Source organism: Ceratotherium simum, chromosome 21 (assembly GCF_057802395.1).
Source record: "Ceratotherium simum simum isolate JZ-2026a chromosome 21, ASM5780239v1, whole genome shotgun sequence".
Classification (NCBI taxonomy): Eukaryota; Metazoa; Chordata; class Mammalia; order Perissodactyla; family Rhinocerotidae; genus Ceratotherium; species Ceratotherium simum.
Genome location: NC_141920.1, coordinates 40,458,680 through 40,473,692, shown reverse-complemented (window position 1 = coordinate 40,473,692; position 15,013 = coordinate 40,458,680). Strand labels below are relative to the sequence as shown.

The following is a 15,013-nucleotide window of genomic DNA, read 5'->3' as shown; positions in this document are numbered from 1 at the left end:
AAATTTAATATTCATTTGCTTGGTCACATTAGACACATATCAGATACTTAATGGCCACATGTTGGACAGAGCAGATACAGAACATTGCCATCATCACAGAAAGTTCTGTTGGACAACTGCTCTCAGTGCTGCTCAGTGAATGGATGGTGTTGCTGGTATTGTCTTTAGACTTGGGCATTGTTTTCACCACATGCTCAGGCTTCACTGACCCAGAGCTGAAAAACCTTAGATGGTTGTGAATGTCCGTTCTAAGGAAATGGGAAGGTGAACTACTTTACGTTTTTATCATTAGCCTAGTACTTTTGAACCCAGTAAACCATTCTACTGTGACACTTTCGATTGATACCACTTCTTTGTATCCAGGATTGATACCACTTCTTTGTATCCAGGATTTTTAGAGACTTTGTTCCCAAAATGAAATATTTCGGAAAAAAAAATGCATCATTTCATAATCACTATGGCTTTCATACTTCAAAGGCATTCTGACTGGTGGAAAAATACAAATAAAAATTTTTGAATTGATAATTTGGAGTAAGATTTTAGCCTGCTTAAGTATATAGCAAGAAGGGTGTATCTCATCAGACAAGCTATTTTCTTTTCTGTTAACAACTTCAATAGGAGGTGCATGTTTCGAGTATTTAAATAGTGGTTTGCAAACATTTGTTAGAAGGTCAGACTCTTTGGGTATCATGAATTCATGTTAACGTGTTCTCTTCAGGATCATTTTGTTCTTTCTGTTTCCTTTTTGTGACATTTCCATGTGATGTTAGAATAAGCTCTGGCAGTGCCTAGAAAATAACATCAATGACCATGGAAAAAATTTACATTCCCTGTTTTATTGTGTCATACACAACATCAAAAAAGAAAATTGAGTTTTCTGCTGCCACCCAATTATCTAGGGAAAACTTTTTTCATCTGCCCCAAGATATAAAAGTATACATATTAATAGCATTTAAAAATATTGATCTCAGATATTTATTTTTCTTCTACTAAGTCTGTGCAAAAGTGTAGCTGGAGGACGATATTATGTAGACCTAATGAACCTTAATTATCCATTCCTCCCCCCCAAAACTCATTTTTGATAGAATATACAGCATATGCTTTTTGTGTGTGTGGAAATAAAATCTTTTATATGAATTACAAACCTAAATATGGAAAAAATCATGGATTATTTAACTCTTTACCTCCCTCCCCCATTCCTTAGCTTGCTGCCTAAGAATTGTCGGACAATTACAGTGGCGAATTTACATTTAACAGCTATTTGTGAAAAAAAATTGTAAGATAATATTAAGATTTTTTTAGTCTTGAAAAATCAACCTTAAGCTTTTCCTTATTTTCAGTGACACCTCATGTGTATGATACTGTATGTTCAGAACACTTACCCATTAATAATTCTGTTTGATCTTCAGAATATCCTGTAGCAAGGCAATGACTGTGTTATCAGGAGTCTAGGTCTTTTTGAAACATGAGGGACCCATGTTTGTTTGCACCTGACTTATATTAACTGACTCCTAATGCAGGGTTCACTCATATTTAATGGAATTACAGATTTATAGCTTATGAATTTCAGAAATTTTGTTCCAAGATTATTTCTAACATTGTTTACTTCATCTACATGTGTGTTCTGTAGGAACTTTCATGTTATATATGTATAAACTACAACTAATTAGAAGAGAATCTAAGCTCTAGTTGTTTATCACTATGGCATATGTTTAAATAAATTTATTTTTTTTGTTGTTTCTTAGGTTTATACCAGATGATCTTACTTTTGATGATGAGCCCAAGGACGTAGCCTCAGAAGTGGATTTAACAGCATATAAACCAAAATATTTCACATCTGCCGCAATGGGAACATCAACGGTATTTCTTAACTTTTAAAAATGGACTCTATTGCTTTAAGAAAAGCCTTTGTGTATTATTTACTTATAGCATCTTTACAAATGGAAAGTATTCAAAGTTTTAATGCACAGGTACAAATAGAAACGAGACACAAGTGTATTTGCATTTTATCTACCACATCTGTTTGAACCTATTTTCTGTTTTGTGTTATGCCTTTAAGCCTGGGTCAGTTACCTGGGAATATTTTTTTTCTCTTTTCTTTTTTTCATGCATTTGTATTCGAGTAGATTCTTTAGTAAGTAATATGTCAGTTATTAACATCCTAGGGAGTAGGGGGAAGTAGGTAACATTACCTCAAATCACAGTTAAAACAAAACCAGTGGAAGTTTAAAATAGGAACACATTTTTTATGCAGATGTAATCCAAAATTGTAAAAACAATTGAAGTAGAATAATCCAGGACTACTAGATGTCACGTTAATGCTTAATAAAAACCGAAAGATTTCTATTGAATTATTTTGTTACTTAGCTGCCTACCTTCTTTCTTCTCTTCCCTCCCGTAAACTTTCTCCCACAGCTGGACTCTGCAGCAGCCATACAGGCTTCCCACTGCCTTTCCTGTGACAAACCCCTGTGCTCTTCTGAGGACAGGCTGGTGGCAGAGAGAGCTGCTTTATCTGTCAGCTGCATGCTGTGGTGGGCACTGTGGCCTTGATTAGTTACTGTGTATAGTAAAACCCCACCATTATACAATAAGTGAAATCTAAAAGATTCAGTCACATAAAATGTAGTAGGGTCATGTTATTTTTAAGACTGAAAATGACCAGGGCAAGCCTGTCCAGCAAGCCAGTCTGAAGTTCCTAGGATCTGGCTGTATCATCCGCATCTGTCGCAGTTCCAGCAGTGGTTTTGTGGTCATCAGCTCAGGCTTAATTATCAGAATAAGGAGAGTTCTGAATCCTGTGACTAGCTGGAACTTCTAAGACAATGGCAGCTATTTTAAGGATCCCATGGTTAATTGGTGCCCGTTTTGTTGTCCTGGTCTGGGAAGATTAGCCTGAGGAAAAAAAACAAGGATGTGAGACCCACCCTGTGATGAAGATAAAACCTCTCACAGGACCATCTGAGAGTGGGGGCTGCATAGATGGCAGGAGCCAATCACCAGACCCATCATGTTATAGATGAATTCCTGTATCATGGGGTTTACTGTACTTCCCAACCAATAGATGCCTTTCTCATCAGTGGCTCTTAATCTTTTTTTGGAAGATAGACCCCACTGAAATTGTGTTGAAAGCTTTATCGAGAGATTTCACATACTTTGTAGACCTTCTGAAATACCTAGAACTCCAGGTGAAAAATGTGTTTTCATTGATTCATCATAATGTTAGCTTTGTCACTAGTACATTTTCTTTATTTCTTTTCACCACAATTAATTCACACACTGATGAATTTTTACTCCCAGTAATAGAGTGTGTTACATATAGCAGAGAGTTAGGAGGAGGAAAGTACAGGTTAATAGAAATGGTTCCCTTTCCACAAATAGAATACTTTTTTGTTTTTGGTGAGGAAGATTGGCCCTGAGCTAACGTTTGTGTCCAGCTTCCTCTATTTTGTATGTGGGATGCCACCACAGCATGGCTTGATGAGCAGTGTGTAGGTCCGCCCCCAGGATCCAAACCCGCGAACCCTGGGCCGCCGAAGCAGAGCACATGAACTTAACCACTATGCCGCCCGGCCAGCCCCCACAAATAGAATACTTTTTATTAAGTATGTCATTTATTATTTGTGTTAGCATGTCTTAACTTTTTTAGCTTACTGTTAAATATCCAAGTTAACAATAAATATTCTTTAACAAGTTTGGGTTGCTGACATTTCCATTTTTATTTGTGGTTTTTTTGTTATTCATTGGTGAAAGGTGGAGATCACTTGGGATGAAACTGATCATGAAAGAATTACTACACTCAATAGGAAGTTTAAAAAGGAAGAGCTTTTGGACATGGATTTTCAAGCCTACTTAGCTTCCTCTAGTGAAGATGAAGAGGAGATAGAAGAGGAGCTACAAGGTACTTGTTAATCTTTGGTGTTCTACATTTGTAAGCATTCACATACCTAAACTAGACTTGTTATTGGAAATATGTCTTTAGCAGTAGCTTAAAAGGAAATATCAAACTAAAGCTTAAACTGTCTGCAGGGCATACTCACATGTACGGTATGATATACACCTGTAGATAGTAATTAAAATTTTTTTATTTAAAAGTATTTTCTTAGCCTGAATTTCTTTAACCGTAAACATTTTCTTTAAAACCCTGACCTACCAAAAGAAGCCTGGCCTTTTAGACTTGTCATGATTTACATAGTTATGCAATCTTTTAATAAACTAGTAAAATGCTTTATTGCCCCTCTTTTTTAAACTAAGAGCTTCTTTTAGATTGATTGAATATTTTTTACATTCCATTTTTCTCCTTGACTAGTTTAGAAAGTAGACTCTGTTTCTGTTCATTTAATGATTATCCTAGAAATTATGACTTGTGTCCTTAACTTATTATAGTCTAATAGTAATAAATATTTTTACCTTCCTGAAAGACAGTACAAGGAATCTTAAGATAACTTTATGCTTTCCTGTGTATTGTAATTCTATTTTTTTTTAAATCCCACAGGATGTTACTATTACTGTTTTATACTGCTTTTGTTTAAATTTACTCACATTTTCCCCACTTCTTTTCCTCCTTATTCTTTTCTATACCTCATAACTTCTGTCTGGGATCATTTTCCTTCTGCCTTAAGTATAGCCTTGATAATTTCCGATATATCTACTGGTGTCAAATTCTCTTGGGTTTTAGTTTAGTCTAAAAATGTCCTTAGTTTGTCTTCATTTGTGAAGATATTTTCACTGGTAAAAAATTCTAGGTGGACAGTCCTCCCCACTCCCACAAACGTGAAAATATTCTGCTGTCTTCTGGCTTCATTGTTGTTTTTGAGAAGTCAGCTGTCTCTAGCTTTTTTCAGTCTCTTGAAGGTTGTCTGGATTTTTTTCTTTGACTAATTTTAAAGTGTTCTCCTTCTTTTTGTCTTTCTGCAATTTTACTATGAACTAAGAGTAGATTTCTTTTTATTTACTGTGTTTGGAGTTTGTTGGGTTTCTTGAATTTGTGGCATGGTATCTTTCATCAGTTTGGGAATATTCTCAACCAATGTCTATTCAGATATTTCTTCTCCCCTCTCCTTCTGGGTCTCCAATTAAATATATGTTAGATTTTTTTACTGTGCCTTCCATGTTACTATTCTATATTTTTAATCTAGTCTCTCTATGCTGCATTCTGGATATTTTTTTCTGACCTATCTTCCGGTCACTAATTCTCTTTGACGTATTGAATCTACTGATAGACCTATCCATTGAGTTTTTATTTTGGTTATTGTATTTTTTACTTCTAAAAGTCCCATTTGGCTATTTTTGAAATCAGCAATATCACTTTTTATAGTTTTCTGCTCATTGCAGATATTTTCAATGCTTTCTTTTATTTCTATAAATAGAGTAAGCATGTTTTTGTGGTCTGTGTTTGATAATTTCAGTATATCATTTTTTTTCAGGTTGATTTCTATTACTTTACAAGATATTTCTCTTTTGTTTCTGTGCCTGGTTAACTGTGTGTGCTGGTTTGATATTTGAGGTGAGAATATCTTATCAGAGAGAACTTTCATTTACTCTGGTTGTTCTGGGACCACATTACTTTAAGTTTTAAGGCTTGAGGTTCCCTGGACTGTGTGGGTGATGCAAGTCTGTGTGAGGGTTGGTTCACTTCTGGTTGACCCTTGCCCTGAGACTATATCCTTCTGGGTCCCTGCTTAATGTGGGGGTACTAGTTGAAATCTCCCCTCTATGGTTCTTTCACTTTTGTCCTCTTGGCCCTGCCAGGCTGCCAAAACAATAGTTTAGTCTCACAGCTCTTTTTTTTTGGATCAGTAAGTGCTCTCAACACAAAATAGGTCGTGAATGCTGGAATCATCTCTCTGGTGCTTTCTTCTTGATTTTGACTTGGTAATTCTTCACTAATTTGTCAGTTCTTTAAAGTTTCCGTTTCTTTTTTCTTTTTAAAACTCCTTTGAAGCTTTATAAAAGATTTTTAAAATATTTCATCCAATTTAATGTCCTCAGTGAAAGGACATTATTGGTCTGAAGTACCTAGGTTGCCAGTAATGGAAGCCAGAAGTTCTCAGATTATCTTTGTTTAAGAAAAAAATTTTTTTGATGATTTTAACAATCGGTGTATTTTAAAATTGTATATGCTTTTGCTTAAAATAACTCATTTTTTAAAAAGAGAGCCAAAACACCCTATACTGGATCCCCTATACTGGATCTGGCTCTATTTGGAAATTTTGTTGATTGTAATTTCTTATCAGTTTTTGGTTGATGCTGTCTCCCTGATATCTTCACATCTTTGTTCTTCTTATCTAATAGAAGAATTCCCAATTATGCAAAATTGTAAGAGGTTTAGTGCTGACAGCAAATGAAAAACCATAAATGTGAAACATAGGTATAAGTATTTTAAATTAGCAGGAATGAATATTCTTACTTTTATTTATAGCTTAACATTTTTTATACCTGGCGTTTTGGTTTTCCTTTTGCATGTGTATTGTTTCTATAACCTAAATGTCAAATTAAATAAATCCTTAAATGCTTCTTCAGTGTTATCAATGACCATTAAACCTTAACTCCCTTAGATCCTATGGTTGGCCTATCACCATTTCTTTTAGACTACTGAAAATATTGCTTCATTTTTCTAAGTGTTTCGTAAACTACTCTTGAACTGTGTTCCATGCATGGAACAGAAAATCACGTTTAATCATTCCAGTTTATTTGTTCAGACATCTAATATTAATAAAACCACATAATTTCTTAGGTATTCAGTAGTCTTTGAAAAAAGTATATGATTTGCAATGCTAGTTATGTTGGACACAAAAGCCTTCACATTTTTTTAAGGCTTCAGTGGCTGTTGCTTGTTAATTTTGGCATTCCAGACAATTGAGTGACCATTTTATTTCTAGTGTACACAGAACAGTCAAGTCCTTTCTCAAATAGCCTTTACATCTTTTCCTCCCATAGATATACTAATTTATCTACATTTTCTTTTTATTTATATGCCTATATGGTGATGTAGCACCTTTCTAAAAAATCTAATTAGTTTTTCTGCACTAGCAGCTCTAAGATAAAGGAAAAAAGAGAACATTCCATGTACACTTGTGAAGATTGGGTACAAGTTTTTCAAGTGAGTTTCTTTGATTAGTTTGGGAGAACTAAACTAGATTTATTTTTTTTTTTTTTTTAAAGATTTTATTTATTCCCCCCAAAGCCCCAGTAGATAGTTGTATGTCATAGCTGAACATCCTTCTAGTTGCTGTATGTGGGACTCGGCCTCAGGATGGACGGAGAAGTGGTGCCTCGATGCACACCCGGGATCCGAACCTGGGCCACCAGCATTGCGGCGCGCACACTTAACCACCAAGCCACAGGGCCGGCCCTAAACTAGATTTAAAAGTGACATTATTGACATCTGGGCAGCTAATATTGTGAAAAAAGAAGTATTAATTTATCAGCGTATTCTTGTTAAGGTCTTGGGCTCTCCTAGTTTCAAATCCTGATTTTACCACATAGTGAAGTTACGTAGGTTAAGTTCCCTTAGCCCCCATGCCTTTCTTTCCATAGCTATAAAATGAGGATCGTAATAGTACTTGGCTCATGGTTGCAAAGATTAATTTCATAAAATGCTTAACATACTACCTCATATTATATATTTTTACTTCTAAAACTTTAAGAATTAGTGGCTTTTGTTTGAAATATACTACTCGTTAAGTTTAAAAGCATGCATTTTTCTTCAATATTTTGATTAGTTGCAAGCTTACTTTAATCTGTAATTTAATACCTCTGATAGATACATAGTATATTTGAGTGCCTTAGACTTACTAGATGTTCCTAGTGTCGTTTTTAAAAGATCATAGCAGGGCTTCTTACTGTTAGGATTACTTTTTTTCATTCCTTATGTAGTATTAAAGCCTTCACAAAGTATTGCCCTTGAATTGGGAAAAAACAGGCCTACATGAGTTATCCCACACTTAAGAGCTTTGCAAAGTAAAATTTTAGTACTGGAAAAAATCAATTTAAAGTAGTCCATCAGAGACTTACCACTAAAATTTCAACCTGGAAGGGGCTTGCTTCTAATTATGTTTTCAGAAGTAAGCTTTTAATAGAAAAAAATATATTACCATTTTGTTAATGTGTTCCTGATGTTTTATCTATTGAATTACAGGAGACATGACAGAATTCCATCCAACATTGTTATTGTGGCACAAAGCACAAACAGGAAAAAAATGAATTTCAGCTGTTTGAATGAAAATGTAAAAGTGTGATAGGATGGAAAGAATGTCCTGGACTGTTTTTCATTCATTAAAAAAAAAACACTATAAAAACATTTACTTAACCATTTTTTTTTCCATCTCACCTTTTTTAGGATGTAAGGACAGTCTGTTAACATTGATGTTTCACAGCTAAATGCTTAATAATGTTAGACATTTTTAGTGACCAGTTAGCCATAGCTCATAGAAGAGAGGGTCTTCATTATGCTGCTTCTAAATTTTCCTTTACTCGGGACATTTAGTCAATTCAATAAGTTTGTATGTTTTGCATTAAAACCCAGGTTCTTAATTTATGTTTTTGCTTTGGAGAACTATAGTGGAAATATAAAGCAAACAAACTTTTAACATATTAGTTTTCTTTGGTATTTGTTGCCCATGAATTTTATTCTGTTCCTTTGTATTTTAATTATTTTTATAAGATTAGGAAATGGAAATGTGACTATTTTTCCCACACGGGGAAATTAGTTGCATTAATTTCTAATTTATTCATTTTTATTCTTAGTGTGTTAATGAGATCCTGAGGGTAAGCGTGTATGCCCAACATCAAATGGAAAAGATTCATTATTCTTCATTTCAGATTACAAGTAACTTCCTTTATCTGTCTCTTCAGCGTGAACAGCTAAATCCGTGTACCAAATGCATCTCAACAACAGAATGATTTTGAAATGTGAATTAAAATAAGAGAAATTAAGAAGTTTAATTCTGATTTTGATGTTCTATTGTTGCATTATGTCTGACAGCATCTTTTAGAAGGGTGCTGTAGTGACTGTGAGATTTAAATACTAGAGTTAGACGTGAATTATTTCTGTGTTAAATGAAATTGATTTTTTTGTTAGATGATGGAGTCAATGTAGAAGAAGATGGGAAAACAAAGAAAAGTCAGAGGGATGATGAAGAACAAATTGCTAAATACAGGCAGCTCTTACAAGTTATTCAAGAAAAGGAAACGAAAGGCAAAGAAAATGATATGGAAATGGAAATTAAGTGGGTTCCAGGTAAGAATTAGATACTAACTAAATGTTTGCTTGTTTTTCTTCATTTCAGGATATCGAGTGCATTTTAGATATGAAGGAAAAGAATATTAACTCTTTTTTGGAAACATAAACTTAAAAAATCTTATTTTCCAGAAATGTTTGGTGAGGAAGTTAGCCTGGCATTTGCGTACATCATTTAATACACTTCCGGACTAGTGCTGTAGACTCTTGCCAGCTTGTTCTTGACTGGTTTCTTTGATTTACTAACTGCAAATTATTCCTGTCCGTTTATGAAAGTAGACCTTTCCTAAGTTTGATTCTAGAATTTTCAGGATATAGAAACTTGAATCTTGATGTGTTCTAAAATCATTAAACGTTTCAAAATATGTACTTCATAAGTGGACTTTGCTCCTGTAACTCCTCCTAGACCTTAATTAATGAGGTTTGACTAACTCAAAATATGTAATACATAGTTGTCCATCTCAATTTTGCTGTGAATAGTCAAAGTAGAGACTAAGGTTCAACAATTTTTTTAGAGTAGTACAATAGTAATTAAAACCCTATCAAAGCTAAACAGATAAAAGCTAGGATAAATGCAGATTGTTTTCTAGCATATACATTTTTCCAACAATCCTAGGCAGATCAGCATGTATGTTTTCAAGCAATATTGTTTTTGCATGTACGTTTTCAACTATATTGTTAGAATTGTTCAGCAAAAGAGCACAAAGCCTGCTTTAAGTTGAGCCTCTTTGTCAGTATGTTTCGCAATAAGGCGATATAACCATACCACTCAGGGATGTTTGTGAAGAAATTTTTTACTTAAGGTCCTTGCCTTTATGATTCCAAGGAATGTTGAATTCTATTTAAGTCAAATATGTTGTGATTGTAGCTTAATTCTAATCTTAGAATGAGCTTATTGAGTGAAGATATTTTAAATGAACATATTTAAACTGAGGTACTCAGTTGACTGTTTGAGAAAGCAGATTTAAAACAAACTTGATTGAGAAGTTTTATGGCAGATACTTCAGAGTTATATTGAGTGGACTAGGTCTAACCTTTGTCTTGATTAAATACAGTTATGTAGAGCAAATACCAAAAAGTGATATTTACTCTTATGTCTATAACTGGGAGATTTAAGCAGTACAGTTTTCCTAGAGTAAACCTCACTTGGTCATGGTGTATTATCCTTTTCATATATTTGTAGGCTCAATTTAGTAATGTTTTTTTAAAGATTTTTACACCTGTATTAGGAATATTTGTCTATAGTTCTTGTTTATTGCATTATCTTTAGTTTTTGGTATCAGAGTAATGCTAACCTCATGAAGTGAATTGGGAACTCTTCCCTCTTCTATTTAGCAGTACATTTTTTTTGTGTGTGTGAGGAAGATCAGCCCTGAGCTAACATCCATGCCAATCCTCCTCTTTTTTGCTGAGGAAGACTGGCCCTGGGCTAACATCTGTGCCCATCTTCCTCCACTTTATATGGGACGCTGCCACAGCATGGCCTGACAGTTGGTGCATCAGTGTGTGCCCGGGATCCGCTCCCAGGCTGCCAGCAGCAGAGCACGCGCACTTAACCGCTACGCCACGGGGCTGGCCCCTAGCAGTACATTTGTATCTTGGCTTTTTAATTTGTTGATGTAATATTAATGTAACATAAAATCTTTTAGAAATGTAAAATGAAAAATTATCATCTGTAACTCCACTACCCTAATTCAGCCACTGAGTGATTAGGTAGATAGTGGTTTATCATTTCTCTATTGTTGAATATTTAATCATATTTCTAATCTTTCACTACAGTAGACCTATGGCATTGGAAAGAAATGTGACCTAAGGCCGTTAACAATCCCAAACCCATAAATATCAGTACTTTCTTTTTTTTTAATTAATTAATTTTATTTTTTTGGTGAGGAAGATTAGCCCTGAGCTAACATCCGTTGCCAGTCCTCCTCTTTTTGCTGAAGAACACTGGCCCTGGACTGACATCTGTGCCCATCTTCCTCTGCTTTATATGTGGGACACCTGCCACAGCATGGCTTGATAAGTGGTGCATAGGTCTGTGCCTGGGATCCGAACCTGCAAACCCCGGGCCGCCAAGGCAGAGTGTATGAACTTAACCACTATGCCACTGGGCTGGCCCCTCCGTACTTTCTTATATCTCTTCACTTTCATCACCAGCCAAGTAATTGTCTTGCTATTTTAGGACCTTTTACTTTTAAAAACAATTTTTAACAAAGAGCCCCCCACCCAACCACCCCCATTTTAGAAATGTGTCTCTGCATGTAAGAACTAGTAGAGAGCAGTCAGACCACAAAGAGAAGCTTATACTGGCAGTCAGGCTCATTCACTAGTCAGTTATGTGACTTGCTCATTCACATAGCAACTTTGCATGTGCTGTGGATCAACCTGTGGTTCTCTTACAAGCTGTTAAAACTACCATTGTCAAAACCTCAAATGTTAAAAATCTCAGATGCCAAGCATCTAGGATGTTATAAATAATCTATAGCTTTTTCCATATTTTAAATTATTTTTATAGGATAACTTTCCAGAAATGGAATTACTAGGAAAGGGCACGAACAGTTTTTGTGTCTTGAGATTATTGCCAAATTGCTTTCCAAAACGGTTGTACCCTCTTATAATCCCTTCAACAGTGAGCAAAAGTAGCAGTTTTATGGAATTATCCTCAACATTGGGATATATTTTTTATTGTTAATTGAATGGAGGAAAATTGGTATCTAATATATAATGCATTTTTACAAAGGTCTTTAACCCTAGTGTTTTTGAAGACCTCAATGGGATATTGGTTACCTGTGAATCCTTGGTGTGTATGTGCATGCTAGTGCACACGTGTGTGTGTATGTATAAATGTATAGGGTCTTTTACATGCTAGATATGTTAAATGAAATAAATGAGCTAATCTTCCAGGACATCAGTTAGTTGTTCGGAAAGTAGGACTAATAATACCTTTTTTGCTGAATTTGAGATATTTATAAAGGTACCTTATAAGCTAGATTACTATTCATGTCGTATTTGTATTTAGGTGGATTTGTGTCTTAAGAAATGTGTGTTCCCAGTAAAAATTACCCTAAATCTCGGGACTCTTGTGATGTTATACTTCAGTAAACCACAGAGGGTCAGTATGAGATTATTTTGTATCATTAGTCGGTTTTTCTGTGGCTTGAATTTCCAGAATGTTAAGCTCTTCAGAAAAATAAGTACTCTTCATCACTAACACTTGTTGGAGTATGGTTTGGTTTAGTTTGGTTTTTAAAGGAATTTTAGTTTAGACTATTTAAACTTCCTATCGTTTTACATTGAATTATACAGTACAGTAACATCAAGATTTTAATTCCTTAAGGGTAAAGTATTAAGGGAGACAGATAACAGATACATGGGTGTAACAACTAGAATGAACTACTTTTTCTATTTATTTTCTAGTTCCTTATGGAATGTGATAATACAGCCATATTAATTAGGATTATAAATAAGTAAAAATGTTGAATTGTAAGATTTTTAAAGAAAATTGTAATTCATTATTTTGGTGTATGCGGAGTAATATTTCCTTTCTCAATGTGTTGCTAAAAAAGTATCCTGCCTGACTCACTTTGAAGAGTAGATAAGGTGATGCATATAAATAGCATGTTGGGCCTTCATCAATGAATGTACCTTATTAGGGAATTTTTTAATATACATATAAATGAAGCATAATCAGTTTTATCTCTTACATATTAAATAACCTCCCATATATTAATAATTTATCTATGTAATAATTTTTTGTTGTAGATAATGTGTAAGCTGTATGTAAATAATATCTTTGAAATTCCATCCAGAATATGAACAAAAAATGACATGTTTCTTTGTTTATAATCTTAAGAGAGATTAGATATGATAAAAGTCCTCTGGTTTAATAGATGCTGGTAAGAAGGATATCTGGTCTTTTTTCTACTCACCATCCTGCAGTACCCCAGCTTTCCTTCAAATACTTATTGAGCATTGACTATATGCCAGGAACTATTCTAGACACCGTGTGAACAAAACATACAAATCCTTGACCTCATAAATCTTATATTCTGGTGAAGGGGAGACAGATGAGTCTCTAGTAAGAAAAATATTTGAGCCAAGACCGGTAGAGGTCAGGGAGTGAGCCATGCAGATAAGAGTGTGAGAGCAGAGGAAATAGCAAATGAGTGGCCTTGAAACTGTAGCTTATCTATTGTATTTGAAGAATAGCAAAGAGAACAGTGTGACTGGAGTGAGTGAGTGGAAGAAATAAAATAGATGAGCTCAGAGAGGTAACATTGGGCCAGATCATGAAGGTCTTGTTGGCCGTTTTAGGGACTTTAACTTCTTCTCTAAGTGAGATGAGAAGCCAGTGGAGAATTTGAGCAGAAGAGAAACAAGATTGACTTATTTTTCAACAGGATCACTCTAGCTGCTGCCTTGAGAGTAGATTAAAGTGGGAGGCAAGGACAAAATTGGGGAGATCAGTCAAGAGGCTATTGCAGTAATCCTGAGATAACGAAGATTGTGGGTGAAACAGGTTTGCAAGGGAACCTCAAGAATTCTCTTTTGTTCACATAAGTTTAAGATGCCTATTAGGTATCAAAATAGACATGCCAAGGAAACATTTGTTTAAACAATTTAAAGTTCAGGGATGAGATCAGGTCTGGAGAGAGAAATTTGGGCATCTTCATTGCATAGATCTCTGAAAGTGAAGAACACCAATGGAGTGACTATAAGTAGAGAAGAAAAGAGGTTCAAAAACTGATCCCTGGAGCACTCCAGCATTTAGAGGTTGAGGAGGTGAGCAGGGACCATCCAAAAGCAGCTGGGAAGAAACTCCGAGAAACACAGGAAGAATTTCAGGGTTGCCGGATATCCAGACAGCCGAGTGAAGAAAGCATTTCAATGAGAAGATGGGTCGATAAAATACAAACTAAGAATGACTGTTAGATTTGGCAACATGGAGATCATCAGTGATATTGAACAATTTTGGTGGAACAGGGAATATGAGATAAAAGTGGGTTCAAGAGAGAATGAGGAGTGGAATTGGAAACAGCAAATACAAACAGCTCCTTTTTCTAAAATATTTGACTTAGAAAGTTGCAGGCATCATGACACTTCATCCCTAAAAATACTTCAATATGTAATTTTCAAAAACATAGACGTCTTCTACATATGCAGAATGCCATTATCACACTAAAGGATCTTAATATTGACACCATAATAGTCAAATTTTTCACTTGTTCCGGTAACATTCTTTATAGTTTTTTCTTGGTCCAGGATCAGTCAGTTTTAAAGTGTCTAGAATAGTTGGCTTATAGAATACCCACAGTCTGGATTGTCTGATTATTTCCTCACAATTAATTCAGGTAAAAAGTTTTTGGCAAGATTTCTCCATGAATGATGTTGTATACTTCCCATTGCTTCACATCAGGAGGCACGTAGTGTCAGGGTGTCCTATTATTTGTGCTGTTAACTTTGCTCACTCAGTTTAGGTGGTGTCCAACTCATTTTTCCATTGTAAAGGCACATTTTTTGCTTTGTAATTGGTAAGTAATTTGTGAGATGTGTGAATATCCTATTCCCTAGCATTTTACCTGGTGGTGTTAGCATTCATTGATGATCCTTGCTTGAGTCATTTATTATACTGTTGGATGCAAAATGCTGATTTTCTATTTCTGTCATTCCTTCTACATTTATTAGTTAGCATTCTGACTAATGCTAGTAGAGCTCCCTCCCCACCCCTTTTTAAAGTTACTGTGGACTCATGGATTGACAGATCTTGAGGAG

At 35.0% G+C, this 15,013-nt stretch overlaps 1 protein-coding gene across 1 annotated transcript in view; it reads left to right on the top strand.

Annotated features, from left to right (window-relative positions):
- Nucleotides 1–15,013, top strand: part of ESF1 (ESF1 nucleolar pre-rRNA processing protein) — a 62,780-nt gene that overhangs the window by 10,779 nt on the left and 36,988 nt on the right. Inside the window, exons 7-9 of the mRNA XM_087445634.1 lie at nt 1,746–1,860; nt 3,754–3,901; nt 9,083–9,241. Coding sequence (XP_087301760.1) covers nt 1,746–1,860; nt 3,754–3,901; nt 9,083–9,241 — 422 coding nt within the window. The remainder of the gene's footprint in view (nt 1–1,745; nt 1,861–3,753; nt 3,902–9,082; nt 9,242–15,013) is intronic.